Below are 15473 nucleotides of genomic sequence, written 5' to 3' on the forward strand. Positions count from 1 at the left end.
TTTTTACATTCTATTAGGAAATAGTGAAGGTTAAGCTCACACTCTGTAACACAATCCACATGAGAGCAATACAACATTTCAGGAGACTGTTATTGTAAAAAAAAAAAAAAATACCATCTAGGTATTGTCATTGTAACAGTCACCTATGAAGTGTAATATAGTGTATTCAAAGGCAACGATTGTTCCTCCGTTTCCAAAGCTGAGTGTAGTTGTGAACGGTGGTTCAAAAAGAAAAAAGGGAAATAGAAAGAAAGAAAAATAGAAAGAATGAAAGAAAGAGTGCTGGTCCCTTGGCTCACCCTCAAAGCTACTGTTGGCATCACCCCCAACACAGGAAGTCACCTGACTTGTGGTGGTAGTCCTAGGCCTCAAAGCGCTTGGGGCAGATCATGGGAGCGATGAGAGTGATCATGTAGAAGACCAGACACACCCAGGAGGAGGAGATCTTGATCCAGAACACGGACACGCTTCCGTCCAAGAGCTTCTCAATCTTGTGGTCGTCATAGCTGGAAAAATGGTCCAGAAGGTGAGTGACGAGAGACGGAAAATGATAAAGTATTGAATGAAACAAGGCATCCTTTTTTTAACTGTTACAGTGGAACCTCACATTACTAATGCTTAATTGTGCAAACTTTTTGAAGTCCTAATTAAAAAAATATGCTTTGTGTAGGAATATTGTCTCAGTGTACAAAGGTTTCATTCAGCCATTGTGGGCGGGGTGATTGCTTATTCAGTCAACACAGCAGTGCTGTTGGCTACTTTGTGTGTTTTTGGCCTTTTTGGCCTTTTTAAAGCATTGTTCTAGTTTTGCTAGCTCAATTTCCAAGAGCGATTTTTTGACCTGATTTTGAAGGTAACTAAAGTAAACAAAATTTCTATAAAGCGTATCTGATTAAATTTACAATTGGCTAGTATTGTTGTAAATCAAATGATCTATTACATTTGTGACATTGGATAGTACTTATTAACAAAATAAAGTGGCTAGTGCACAACAACTAATAAAATAAAAAAGCTATTATTGGCTCCAATTTACAAAGCCCAAAACCAGTGAAGTTGGCACGTTGTGTAAATCGTAAATAAAAACAGAATACAATGATTTGCAAATCCTTTTCAACCTATATTCAATCGAATGGACTGCAAAGACAATGTACTTAACGTTCAAACTGGTAAACTTTGTTATTTTTTGCAAATATTAGCTCATTTAGAATTTGATGCCTGTAACATGTTTCAAACAAGCTGGCACATGTGGCAAAAAAAGAGTGAAAAAGTTGAGGAATGCTCATCAAACACTTATTTGGAACATCCCACAGGTGAACAGGTTAATTGGGAACAGGTGGGTGCCATGATGAGGTATAAATGCAGCTTCCATGAAATGCTCAGTCATTCATAAACAAGGACTGGGCGAGGGTCACCACTTTGTGAACAAATGCATGAGCAAATTTTCCAACAATTTAAGAACAACATTTCTCAACGAGCTATTGCAAGACATTTAGGGATTTCACCATCTATGGTCCGTAATATCATCAAATGTTTCAGAGAATCTGGAGAAATCACTGCATGTAAGGCAAGGCTGAAAACCAACATTGAATGCGCATGACCATTGAGCCCTCAGGCGGTACTGCGACAAAAAGCAAAATCAGTGTGTAAAGGATATCACCACATGGGCTTAGGAACATAAAAAAAACCCACTGTCAGTAACTACAGTTGGTCGCTACATCTGTAAGTGCAAGTTAAAGCTCTAATATGCAAAGCGAAAGCCATTTATCAACAACACCCAGAAATGCCACCGGCTTCGCTGGGCCCAAGCTCATCTAAGATAGACTGATGCAAAGTGGAAAAGTGTTCTGTGGTCTAACAACTCCACATTTCAAATTGTTTTTTGAAACTATGGACGTTGTTTTCTCCGGAACAAAGAGGAAAAGAACCATCCGGATTGTTATAGGCGCAAAGTTCAGATGCCAGCATCTGTGATGGTATGGAGGTGTATTAGTGCCCAAGGCATGGGTAACTTACACATCTGTGAAGGTACCATTAATGCTGAAAAGTACATGCAGGTTTTGGAGCAACATATGTTGTCATCCAAGCAATGTTATCATGGACGCCCCTGCTTATTTCAGCAAGACAATGCCAAGCCACGTGTTACAACAGCGTGGCTTCATATTAAAAGAGTGCGGGTACTAGAATGGCCTGCCTGTAGTCCAGACCTGTCTCCCATTGAAAATGTGTGGTGCATTATGAAGCCTAAAATACGACAACGGAGACCCCGGACTGTTAAACAACTTAAGCGGTACATTAAGCAAGAATGGAAAATAATTCCACCAGAAAAGCTTCAAAAATTGGTTTCCTCATTTTCCAAAAGTTCACCGATTGTTGTTAAACGGAAAGGCCATGTAACACAGTGGTAAAAATGCTCCTGTGCTAACTTTTTTTGCAATGTGTTGCTGCTATTAAATTCAAAGTTAATGATTATTTGCAAAAAAAAAAAATACGTTTCTCAATTCTAAAATTAAATGTCTTGTCTTTGCAGTCTATTCAACTGAATATAAGTTGAAAAGGATTTGCAAATCATTGTATTCAGTTTTTATTTACGAATTAAACAACGTGACCACTTCACTGGTTTTGGGTTTTGTATTATTGGCTCCAATTTTAAGCTTTCCTGTATCCCAAAGACTTAAATCACTTTTTATTTTTTGTATACGGATACTTTATATCCGTATAAATAGTATTTACATCTGGATCGATCACGCCTACTTTACATTGAAGCTTTAACTGATAACTTTGTGTCGTCCTACTTATTGTGTTGAGCAGAGATGTAAATCTATCAACATTTCATATCATGGTTATCATTATCATCACAGTATTGTCAAATGTGCTCCAGAAGTACTTATACACACTCTAAAATCTTTTGACCAAGTTATTTTTTTTAAATGACTAAAATAAATAAACACACTATTTTGTATTTTTTATGCTTCAATGATAGTGTTTTAGTATTTTATCTGTTTTAATGGCTAATAAGCTTTTATTGTTTTAAATATTGGTTTCTACTACATCATTTTTTTATCTGTTTATAGTCAATGAAAAGTGCTTAACTTATAAAATGTAATCATATTTTTTTTTAAATTTCTTGTGAGCGTTGTGGCGTCCTACTTTGCTCAGCGTTCCTCCATCTTGTACTCCTCTGAGTAAAGAACGATCACTGTGTGCTAAAAGAGGACAGCTTGTAGATTCACTGAGCACAATTGAATTTTTTAATTGCTTTACAGCATTTTGTTTGTATAAGTTTAGATTGGGGACTGTCGTTTTTCAATGAGAAAATACGTCAATGTCTTTGTTAGCATTTTAGCAAGCAAGCTGGCATAGTGCACTTATCACTGTTTTTCTAGAATTTGAATTCAAATTCTGGGAGTTCATCATTATCATTGATATCGTTTGTGTAGCATGTGTAATCATTTATTTTCCTTTCGTCTTTCAGCTATAGCGCGATACTTGAAAAAAACTCTGTTTATCTTATCCCCATGGTGGTGAGGATTAGTATTCAAGCCGATGTTCTAGTGGGACACACACCCTCCTTCATGCCACTCTAACAAGAAAACCGGAAATGGAAATTGTGTCTCCCTGAGGGAAGGAAAATTTCAAGTGAGTACAATCCTTAGCCATGCAAACCCTGGGACAAAGCTGCAGTAAAGATCGTCTATTAGTTAAAAAAAAAAGTCAAATTAATACGATAACATCATCTGGATCGGGAAACTTTTGTTCCTATTTGATATACAACACAGGCCAAAGGTTTGGACACACCTTCTCATTCAATGCGTTTTTTTATTTTATTTTCATGACTATTTACATTGTAGATTGTCACTGAAGGCATCAAAACTATGAATGAACACGTGGAGTTATGTACTTAACAAAAAAAAGGTAAAATAACTAAAAACATGTTTTATTCTCTAGTTCAGGGGTCGGGAACCTTTTTGGCTGAGAGAGCCATGAAAGCCAAATATTTTAAAATGTATTTCCGTGAAGAGCCATATCATATTTTTTTTAACACTGAATACAACTAAATGCGTAAAGTAAAACCAACATTTTTAGAGTAAAATTAGTAATTTTTAAAAATAACATTGTTATTTCTTCAACAGGTGCGGTAAAAAAACGGATGGATGGATTAAAATGGATGAGAATGTTTTATATTTTGAACGTTATTTTTAACATCATGATTACCAGCGGAATTATTCATTACTTATCGTATTAATGGGTCGGGAACCTTTTTGGCTGAGAGAGCCATGAAAGCCAAATATTTTAAAAATGTATTCCCGTGAGAGTCATAATCATATTTTTTAACACTGAATACAACTAAATGCGTGCATTTTTAAGTAAAACCAACATTTTTAGAATATGATAAGTCGAATTCTTTTTAATAACATTATTATTTCTTGAACAGATGCGGTAGAAAATGGATGGATGGATTAAAATGCATTAGAATGTTTTATATTTTGAACGTTATTTTTAACATCGTGATTACCAGCGGAGTTATTCATTACTTATCGTGTTAAGCAATGTCAGCTAAGATTTATCTGAGAGCCATATGCAGTCATCAAAAGAACCACATCTGGCTCTAGAGCCATAGGTTCCCTACCCCTGCTCTAGTTTCTTCAAAAATAGTCACCCTTTGCTCTGATTACTGCTTTGCACACACTTGGCATTCTCTCAATGAGTTTCAAGAGGTAGTCACCTGAAATGATTTTCACTTCACAGGTGTGCCTTATCAGGGTTGATTAGTGGAATTTCTTGCTTTATCAATGGGGTTGGGACCATCAGTTGTGTTGTGAACGACAAGGTGTGTCCAAACTTTTGGCCTGTACTGTACATGATGACTTACTGGAACCAGTTGGTTATGGTCATCATGACATAGAGGGAACCCAGGAAGAAGACAAAGTGGAAATATGTGTAGCTGTAGTTGGTGGCTTCTCTCTCGTCATACAGCACGTTCTGGCCTCCACCGCTCTTCTCCTCTTCATAGTCTTCTGTCAGTGAAATGGACATTGCCGGAAAAAAAACAATAGCAAAATAGATTAAAATATTACTAACGTGTGCCATTAAGGCAGCGCTTCTCAAATATTTTTGAGTAACACCCCCTCAGGAAGAAGAACATATTCCCCCAACCCCACTGTGACTCTAAATAGTAATCATTTGTCTATAAAAATTGTTATTTAAGTACACCTCAGCAGAACATTTGTATAACTATCAACATTAAAGAAAACAACAAAACGGTCTTTCCTTGTCACCCACCGTAGTCACAGTGGAGCCAAGTGCTACATACGCTTTGTCATACTCTAGTACTGATTAAAAAAAACATGTTTCCCGAGGTCACATGCATCGTACCGCACCACTACTTGAAAAGGACCGCATTCAGGTATATTTAAAGTGTGTACCTTATGTGAAACATCATATCCAGCGTTTTTGATATTAAAATGGAGATCATAATGTGTTGGTATTCTTCAAATATTCATATACCGTATTTTTCGGATTATAAGTCGCAGTTTTTTTCATAGTTTGGCCGGATGTGCGACATATACTCCGGAGCGACTTATGTGTGACATTATTAACACATTACCGTAAAATATTAAATAATATTATTTATCTCATTCGCGGAAGAGACAAAGAAAGTATCAGCAATCGTCACACACACGTCAATCAATAAGAATTTGGCGGGGGAGGGTCATGGCAGAAGTGCATTGTGGGTCATGGGATGCTAACTGCTATATGCTACTGCCGTAGCTATTAAAATGGATCATTTCAACGTTGGCGGTAACTTATAAAAACTGAGAAGGGCTGAACAAAAATGGCACCGAAAAGGAAATCATGTACTGCAGATTACGAGCTGGACGTAGGGAAATATGCAGCAGATAACGACAAGAGGAAGCGGCGCATACCTTTGGAGTTGGCAGAGTTGTTTAGAAGAGACATCGAGGAAGAAGATTTCATTGGATTTATCGATTAGGAGTGACAGATTGTTTGGTAAACGTATAGCATGTTCTATATGTTATAGTTATTTGATTGACTTTTACCATAATATGTTACATTAACATACCAGGCACCTTCTCAGTTGGTTTTTTATGTGTCATATGACGTACACTTATTCAGCCTGTTGTTCACTATTCGTTATTTATTTTAAATTGCCTTTCAAATGTCTATTCTTGGTGTTGGATTTTATCAAATAAATTTCCCCCAAAAATGCGACTTAATACTCCAGTTCGACGTATATATATATTTTCTTCCTTTTTTATTATGCATTTTCGGCCGGTGCATCGTTTACTCCGGAGCGATTTATAATCCGAAAAATTCGGTACCTTGTAAAATACTAAATTATATTGTGGCGACTAACAATATAAAGTACAGGCCAAACGTTTGGACATACCTTCCAATTTAATGCCTCGGTAACACTTTAGTATGGGGAACATATTAATTAGTTGCTTATCAACATAGTGTTTGTGTTAGGGTAAGGGTTATGGTCAGGGAAGACTCGTAGTTAATGGCTTACTGGTTATATAATAACCAGTAAGCGGAAAATACGGAAAACACGGTAATTAAGAAAAAAAGGTGAAATAACTGAAAACATGTTTTATATACTAGGTTCTTCAAAATAGCTACCCTATGCTCTGACTATTGCTTTGCACATTCTTGGCATTCTCTCGATGAGTTTCAAGTACACCTGTGAAGTGAAAAACATTTCAGGTGATTTAAGCTCTTCGAGAGAATGCCAAGACTGTAAAAGGTAGTAATTAGAGCAAAGTTTTGCTATTTTAAAGAAACTAGAATACAAAACATGTTTTCAGTTACTTCACCTTTTTTGTTAAGTACATAACTCCACATGTGTTCATTCATAGTTTTGACGCCTTTAGTGACAATCTAAAATGTAAATAGTCATGAAAATAAAGAAAACTCATTAAAATGAGAAGGTGTGTCCAAGCTTTTGGCCTGTACTGTATGTCAACTCATATTTAAATCAAATTTCCAAAAATGCAAAGTTTTACAAATATCTGCATTTGGAACCACTCTCCATTTCCATTAAACATGTTTTCTATAATGGTTGATTACTATCAGGTAGGGCTGTAGTTTGTAAAACATATACTGTACATGTTTTTAAATATCCAACTGCTCCACTATGCAAATTGTCTTTCCTCCAATCTACAACAGGGGGCACTAATGGCCCACAGACGTTTCTACACCAGACATGCCAACCACCTAGTAACAGTGACATCATCTGCGTTTGCTAACCAATACTTTCTCACCATCCTGCATCAGTGAGATGAATACCAACGAGCACACTGCTGGGGACATATTTATACACTCAATAAAGCTGCAGGGACAAGACTGGTGGGAGGAAATGAAAGAAAGTAATGACACGCAAGGTTAAAAAACAAATGTTTCTACCTGTGTCCTCTCCAAAGCAGAAGCAGCAGCGGGCTCTCTGTGGGATGAAGACAAACCGATTAAAGCCTTAAAACGACAATATTTTCAACAAATTGCCAATCCAGTCTTATCAATTAAACAAAGGGAAGTTGTTTCCTCTTCAGTTAATTCAATTTACCCTTGTAACGAATGTTGTCAAAGCACTGACACGAGCAATGCGTGTTTACCTCAATCTCTGGCTCACTGGTCCTGCACACCCGCAGCGCTGCAGAGCTTCGCTTGGTGGTGGAGGTCAGACTGATGGAAGCATGGCAGAAAACACACACATTTAGTTTCCATCACAAATCTTTTTGTTATCATGTTAAAGCAGCTACTGAATATCAATCCTTCATTTTCACGGCAAATGTGTGTGTGTGCATTTGTTACCAGGAGTAAAGGATGCAGCCAAACAGGATAACGGCTCCTAGAGCAGTGACGATCTTCTTGTCGCTTTCCTTTCCGGAGTTGAAGGGAAAGACACACACTGTCTTGTTCATGCCATCAATCTCCACCACTGCAGAAGTAAACGGCCAGCCTTTAACATGCATAATGTATGTATGTCACTTTTACACGAATGTACATTTTCATTTGTGGAAATTCCCTTTGGAGCAGTGTTGCCAACTTCGCAAAATATCCCTAACACAAATCAACATCTTCACACTCACTTCCTTTCTTCCCTTGGTTGGAAAACAGTGTTATGTCGATCACTAGCTGTAAACTCATGCTATTGAGTAAGACCAGGTGTTTTGAGCGTATCTTGCAGGGTTAATTTGCTACGCCAACTTTCTCACTCGCAATCATCGAGGGCGGACGCTCCCCTTTCCTGTCCCTTATTTCTCCTGCTTGCTTCTTTGTCTTGTCTGGTCTTAACTTTCTTGTTGCCTCTTTTTGCACTGCTCTCCAAATCTTAACATTGGAACTATTTAACTGGCCTCAACAAAATTGACAAGATCCTGGGTTTGGGGGAACCTGCTTTAGTGACGGAGCGGTTGTTGCTGGACACACGATGGACTCTGGGGAGAAGGAGTGCCGCGTGCCTGGCGACTCTTTCAGTCGAGGACGCAAAGATATCTACCTATTCGGAATTACGACAGCAGGACATCTGCAGATTGGAGTAAGCGCTGCTCTGGTTTGTCGACAAATTGGAAGTTGCTGGCAGTCTTCAAAGTACCCCAAAGCTGGCACAAATGATTGGGGGATGTGAGAAGAATTGTGGACACTAGTGATATAGATAACATCGGACTGTCTGCCCTGCAGGATGAATTTGAGAATCAGTCATAGACAATTTAGAGTGAAAAGCAAATTTTATTTTCACTCGCGTACAAAACATTCAAACTTGGATTGTTTCCCTGTCTTCGGAACTCTCCCGAAGGACAATGCGGCAAAGACACAACAAACACCCTTTCTGTCTCTCATAGACACACACCTGTTGTTGTTGACTTTGGACTAGCAACTGCACGACATCAAGGCTGCGGAACAGAAACACGCAGCAGGCTTACACACACACATGTATCCACCAAAAATATACGCCACACACACATACCCCCCACCCCATCCATTATCCTTGACGCGCATCCCTTAGAGGTGATGGACGGCTGGGCAGCGCCTGAAGAGCTGCAGCCTGATACCGTAGCCCCCACTCCCTACTAGAGATGCGCGGTTTGCGGTCTCATCCGCGGAGTCCACGGATAAACCGCGGGTCGGGCGGTTGACATGGCGGAAAAATAGATTTTAATTAGATTCAGGCGGGTGGCGGTTGAACCATCCGGAAATATTTGAAATGCCTGGTTCTGTGAACGGTATCCTTTGCCATTCAAAGTGCCATTTAAGACCCGTGTCATAATGCGAAGAAGACAATAATAGATGCTATTATTCTCCTGAATGACTGCCGGTAGTCACCCAGTAAATAAGTATTAGGGCGTGCTATGAAGCCATTAGCTTTTGTCGCCTACTCCAACATGTACGATCTACTTGTCAGTCAAGCATCGTGTTGTGTGTGGCTCTCGCAGCAACACGCACACGACTGCAAGGCATACCGGGTGACACAGAGTACACCAATGGTTGTGATACAAACAATTTTAACACTCTTAGTAATATGCGCCACGCTGCGAAGCCACACCAATTAAGAACGACAAACACATTTCGGGAGAACATCCTCACAGTAACACAACATAAACGCAACACAACAAATACCCATAATCCTTTGTATTCATGATACTTCCTGACTATTGTATACACCCCGCTAGCAGCAAAAAAGGTTTAAATAGCTCTGTGAGTGGTAAAGGCGGACAACCTCTGATGTATTTCAACGGGCGGTTGGGTACGGTCCTAATAAAATGTTGATTCGGGTGGACGGCGGGTGGATGACGACTTCGGAGATGCGGATGATATAATTGCCTATCCGCGCATCTCTACTCCCTACCCTCCGTTGCAGGTTTCGGGATGCTTGTTGTTATATGTATATGTGCTTCGGATGTTTTTTCTCACTCCAGACTGGCCCCCCTTAGGAGCCCAATCTAGATGTATTTTTTTTACTCATCCTCCCCCAGCGTTGACCTTTTCCCCCATCTTTTATGGGGCACCTTGTGGCGAGCCATCAGCGTTCCTGTTCTGTAACTCTGTACACTGTTTGTTTTGTCTAATCTTGAACGGGTTTGTGCTGAAAACAACGTTCATTGTACTTGTGCAATGACAAAAAAGACCTACCTAGCTACCTACCAACAATGAGGGGGTCCCTCCTTAGGTTTCTCATTGTTCCCATTGGGTTGAGTTTTTTCTTGCCCAGATGTGGGATCAGATCTGAGGATGTCGTTGTGCTTTGTAAAGCCCTTTGGGGCATTTGTGGTTAAGGGCTTTATAAATCAACTTTGATTGATCTGTCATATCAACAGCAGCGCTCTCTCACTTGCACCAACACACCCATGGCACTTAGCCACTGATGCATTTATGGCCACACAAAAAGACGGACAACTCCAACACCACACTAAGTGTAATCGCCAAGTTGTTACACTATGACTTCTCAATCAAATGTGTGCTTATTAAGGATTGTAATTCATGGATATTAATCATAAAATGCTGTTAAAAGATTACATAAATAATAATAAAAATATATATTTTACAGATGGAAAGTTACGGGAATATACACTTTATCCCATGCTTACATCTCATTGTGCAACATGAGAATGGTTTAAGGGGAACTAAATTTGATCTCTGAAGGTGTACAAATTATTTTCAAAGTAGGACCCCCTCCCAGGCATAAAATAATAGCACATAAAAACACAATTGATTTTGTTATTTTAATCTTATGTGAGTCAAATCACTTATAAAAGTAAATAATCTCATGAAAATGACATCTGTCATTAGATTATTATTACAGTAAAACATTGAACTTATTAAGTCAGGTTTGGGACAGGTGTGATGCTGGTTATGTCCACAGTGTACACGTCTGATATTGCTCACACTGAATGCTCAGGCAGTTTTTGCATTTGCTCAAACACATGACTAATTAGTGGGAACATTTCTCTATACTCACTTTCTTTTGGTTTGCTGGAGAAGGCTGAGAAGGTAAGGTACATGACATACACACTGATGACTCCAGGCTGGAGCAGACCAGATTTGGGCTGGACTGAGGTGGACAGAAAAGTAAACATGAGGAGTGAGATTTAAAACAGTAAAGCTTTTCTCTTTAAGACTGAACCAATAAAACTTTTTTTTAAAGCTAAGAGACATTTTAATTTGCATCAACACTTGAGTGAGGATCCTCACGTTTCTGTATGAAGGGGGAGATGGCAAGCAGAGAGACGATGAGGCAGAGGCTGCTGTTGATGCCCAGGAAGATCTTGTTGAGGAGACAGGCCTCAGGGTGGGTGTAGAAAAGACCCATGAAGATCACGGCTCCCACAGCAACACTGAACAGCACGAGAGTGACCAAGGCCAGTGCTGCATACCACAAGCGGTTATACTTTACTCCTGAGCTCCTGTGTACCCAAGTACACACAGAGAGAGGGAAAAGAAAAAAGGGCAAAAACAACATGAACGTGGGTAAAACAAACTAAAATGTGAAGAGACAAAAAGCAGAGAGCACCAACTGGGTTCTAAAGAAATCAACCAAACAGATCTGGTGAGTTAATTCAGCATGGAAAGTCAATGCACACATTCAGTGAATCTGCAAGCTGCTAACAAGCTCCCTTCTCACACAATAACAAGGCAGCCACAAAACTCTTGCTTGCCAAACTTTTTCCCTCAAGTCAATCCACAGAATGAGTGTGTCCCACCCTCCGAGCACCATTCGTATTGACGTGGCATTGTGCACTGCCAAAGGCCAGTCAGACTGTTGCTCTTACCAGTTCGTGTTCCATCTGTGGGCAAACTCCACCAACAACATGAGCTGGATCAGCAGGAAGAAAAATCCACCAACAGCTCCGACATAGCGCCATACTGAGGGAGACAAAGATATTATTTTCTCTGTTAATGGTAATACCCATGGTTTGTTACAGGTTATTTAATATGTTGACATTCAGATTATAAAATTGCCACTGAAATATAAAAGAGGATGTGCCAATGGCCACCTCATGGAAAATTTGTAATTTGTTAGTGTGGGAAAATATTTAGATTTTTATGCTAACAGGAAATGGCAGCAGAAATAAAAACATTCAGGCCCGGTTTCCCGTACAAGGGTTTAGCCCTAGCTCTCGATTGAATCACGTTTTAAAGCAGGATTTACGGAAATGGCTCTCAGACGTGTTCTAGTCTTGAGTTAAATAACATAACTTTTTTTTAAAGGGAGACTATCTTTAATTCAGGTCTGCATCAAGATTTAAGTTAAACCTGTCCAGATGCAGGTTTACCTTCACAGTACAAAGCTGTAAGCATCACAGAAGATGGTGAATAAGGCTGAACACATTTTTTTAGCTGTGCATGTGACAACTGAAATATTTTTACCTGCACTTTTTGCATTTGATTGAATAAAATATTGATTATTTTTATGACCTTAATATTTGTATTTTTTATTTTAGAGGCCATAACTTTAAACTGCCATGCGTACAAAACCTTTCTTGCCTTGAAGATGGTTTACTTTGACTACCCAACTGATGCTAAAAGACCACAGAGATCAGAGACATGATTGTTTGGAGATAGAAGCAACCTTCTGAATACATTTGAGACTTCAGATTTGTTTTCGTACATCCGAAGACGATGCAGCTGAAATGATTTGTTTGCTGCAGACACAGCTTTTATGTGACTCTGTGAGGAGAACCCCTATACAGTGCATCCGGAAAGTATTCACAGAGCTTTACTTTCTCCACATGTTATGTTAGAGTCTTATTCCAAACTGGAATACATACATTCATTTTTGTCCACAAAATTCTACAGACAACGTGACGTCTTTTTTTTACATATACAAATTTGTTAAAAAACAATTTAAAAAAATCTAAATCCTGTGTACATACATGTTCACAGCCTTTGCAGTGAACACTTTGCAGTGAACACTGTTGAGGCAGCAATTACAGCATCAAGTCTTGAATATGATGTCACAAGTGTGGCACACCTATCTTTAGGCAGTTTCGCTCATTCCTCCGTGCCCATTCCTTTTTGCCGCACATCTCAAGCTCCATTAGGTTGGATGGAAAGTGTTGGTTTTCATCCAGGATGTCTCTGTACTTTGCTGCATTCATCTTTCCCTCTATCCTGAGTAGTCTCCCAGTTCCTGCCGCTGAAAACCATCCCCACTGCCCCCACCATGCTTCACTGTAAGAATGGTATTGGCCTGGTGATGAGCGCTGCCTGGTTTCCTTCAAACATGATGCCTAGCATTCAAGCCAGAAATTTCAATCTTTGTCTTATCAGATCAGGGAATTTATTTCTCATGGTCTGAGAGTCTTTCAGGGGCATTTTGGCAAACTTTTTACTAAGAAATAGCTTCCGTCTGGCTACTCTACTATACAGGCCTGATTGGTGGATTGCTGCTGAGATAGTTGTCCTTCTAAAAGGTTTTCTTTCTCCACAGAAGAATGCTGTAGCTCTGACTGAATGACCATTGGGTGTGCCAACCTTGTGGCATTGGATTAAAAAAGTCTTGAGACTGGAATTGCTATAAATACACCGCAAATGGTGTGAATACTTATGTACATGTGATTTTCAGTTTTTTAGTTTGTGATAAATTTTGCAAGAAAATATATATATATATACTTTAAAATGTTATTCAAAAAGGAGGCTATAATTGCTGCCAAAGGTTCATCAACAAAGTATTGAGCAAAGTACAAAGTACATTTGATTTTAAAATGTTACTAAATTTGATATATATATATATATATATATATATATATATATATATATATATATATATATATATAAAAAATTCACTTACTTTCACACTTCACATTAGTTTTGGGCGATACTACACATTTGAATATATACACCAAAAAACATTGGCTTCAAAGGGTATTGTCTGTAAAATGTTGAGGACAAGAAAAGGCTCTAACATAAAAAAATATGGAAAAAAAGTGAAGCACTGTAAAAACTTTCTGAATGTACTGTAGCTCTTTCCTTAAAAGTATTTTTCACCTTCATCTTTTAGGAAAGTGAAACCTTTCATGGTAAAACATTGAATTCATGAGGTGTGTGTGGATCAACAGTCAGTACAAAAATGAAATTCTGCAAAGCAATATATAAACTGAGAAAGGATCCCATCAAGTTTCTTGATGTTGTTATTTAGAATATAAATATGGGAAGCAGAAACAGCGATCCAAACCCTTGACATCCTATATTTTGCAGCAAACATTTGAGTTTCACTGACTCAAGATTTCAGTCCACACATTTCCTGTTTTGGTTTCTGTATTTTAATCAGGTTTTTTTCTTCACATATGGGATACTTTGAAATCATTTGATTAAAGAAGCGTCTTCTTTCTTACACTCAAGTTTTATCATTTCTACAATTTATTTTTTCTTTTTGCATACTATATCTGGAGTTTAAACTTTCAGTGCACCCTAACCTTGGCACCATTTGCACATCCTTAATGTAATTCAGCTTCGAAAACATGATTTTAGCTGATCTTGTTTACTTTAATCTGAGAATATCGGTAGTGTGGAACTAGTTAATCTGAAGATATGTGACATTTTAGGAAGCAACTGGATGAGTGTGGATTTTAATCTTGGTTTTATTTATTCTTGATATATAAGTGTATATGTGATACAGGATGCAATAACAATGTAATCACTGGGTGATTAGGAAAAAAGATGATCCCATCTAGTTAAAAAAGATAGTACAAAAAGACATAAATTATTCTGACATTTATTTGCCACTTCGTCTTCGAATACAAATGTGTGTGACAATATGCTATAATTACTAAATATATCAAGTATATTTATTGATGACTACCAGCTCTGTCACATACTTTTTAATGTGGCCATTGTAAATACAAATATATGAGCATCTATACCTTCAAGAAAAGTTTCCTCTTGTGGAATGAAGAAACCCGCAGCACAGCAGGCTCCGAGCACAATGATTTTTGGCAACCAGAACCTGTGATGTAAAGCAATACCAAATACTTTAATACCAATCGGTAAAACACAATTTAAAAAATGGCATGTAGAAAAACAAAGGTATTTTTTTTTACATTAACTTGTTAAAACATTCATAATTAGATGCAAATAAATAGGTCCGGAGCACAATGAATTTTAGCAACCAGAACCTGTAATGTAGAGCTATACCAAATATTTTGATACCAATCAGTAAAACATAATTAAATGAAATTACATGTAAAAAGTTTTTTTTGTTTTGTTTTTTTACATATACTTGTTAAAACATTCATAATTATATGCAAAAAAATAGGTCCCAAACACAATTCATTTTGGCAACCAGAACCTGTGATGTGCTGCAATACCAAATATTGTAATACAAATCAATAAAATACAATTTAAAAAAATAGCTTGTAGAACAATAATAAGCTGTTTTTTTACATGTTACTGTATAATCAAAACATTCATATTTTTATGCAAATAAATGTTGACAGTAAAACTTGTTGGATGTCATC

At 38.0% G+C, this 15473-nt stretch overlaps 1 protein-coding gene across 3 annotated transcripts in view; it reads right to left on the reverse strand.

Annotated features, from left to right (window-relative positions):
* Window positions 1-15473, reverse strand: part of serinc5 (serine incorporator 5) — a 65198-nt gene that overhangs the window by 4068 nt on the left and 45657 nt on the right. The window contains exons 4-12 of one of the 3 annotated variants that reach the window (XM_061906371.1): window positions 14880-14962; window positions 11787-11880; window positions 11209-11420; window positions 10976-11068; window positions 7831-7957; window positions 7632-7701; window positions 7426-7462; window positions 4871-5015; window positions 1-506 (exon numbers count right to left, since the gene is read on the reverse strand). The exon at window positions 1-506 is cut by the window's left edge and continues 4068 nt beyond it. In XM_061906371.1, the coding sequence (XP_061762355.1) occupies window positions 362-506; window positions 4871-5015; window positions 7426-7462; window positions 7632-7701; window positions 7831-7957; window positions 10976-11068; window positions 11209-11420; window positions 11787-11880; window positions 14880-14962 (1006 nt within the window). In that variant the 3' untranslated portion in view covers window positions 1-361. Of the gene's footprint in view, window positions 507-4870; window positions 5016-7425; window positions 7463-7631; window positions 7702-7830; window positions 7979-10975; window positions 11069-11208; window positions 11421-11786; window positions 11881-14879; window positions 14963-15473 lie in introns of all 3 variants that reach the window. The other 2 variants (XM_061906370.1, XM_061906369.1) reach the window with 2 other exon arrangements.

The sequence above is a fragment of the Nerophis ophidion genome, linkage group LG07 (assembly GCF_033978795.1).
Source record: "Nerophis ophidion isolate RoL-2023_Sa linkage group LG07, RoL_Noph_v1.0, whole genome shotgun sequence".
Classification (NCBI taxonomy): Eukaryota; Metazoa; Chordata; class Actinopteri; order Syngnathiformes; family Syngnathidae; genus Nerophis; species Nerophis ophidion.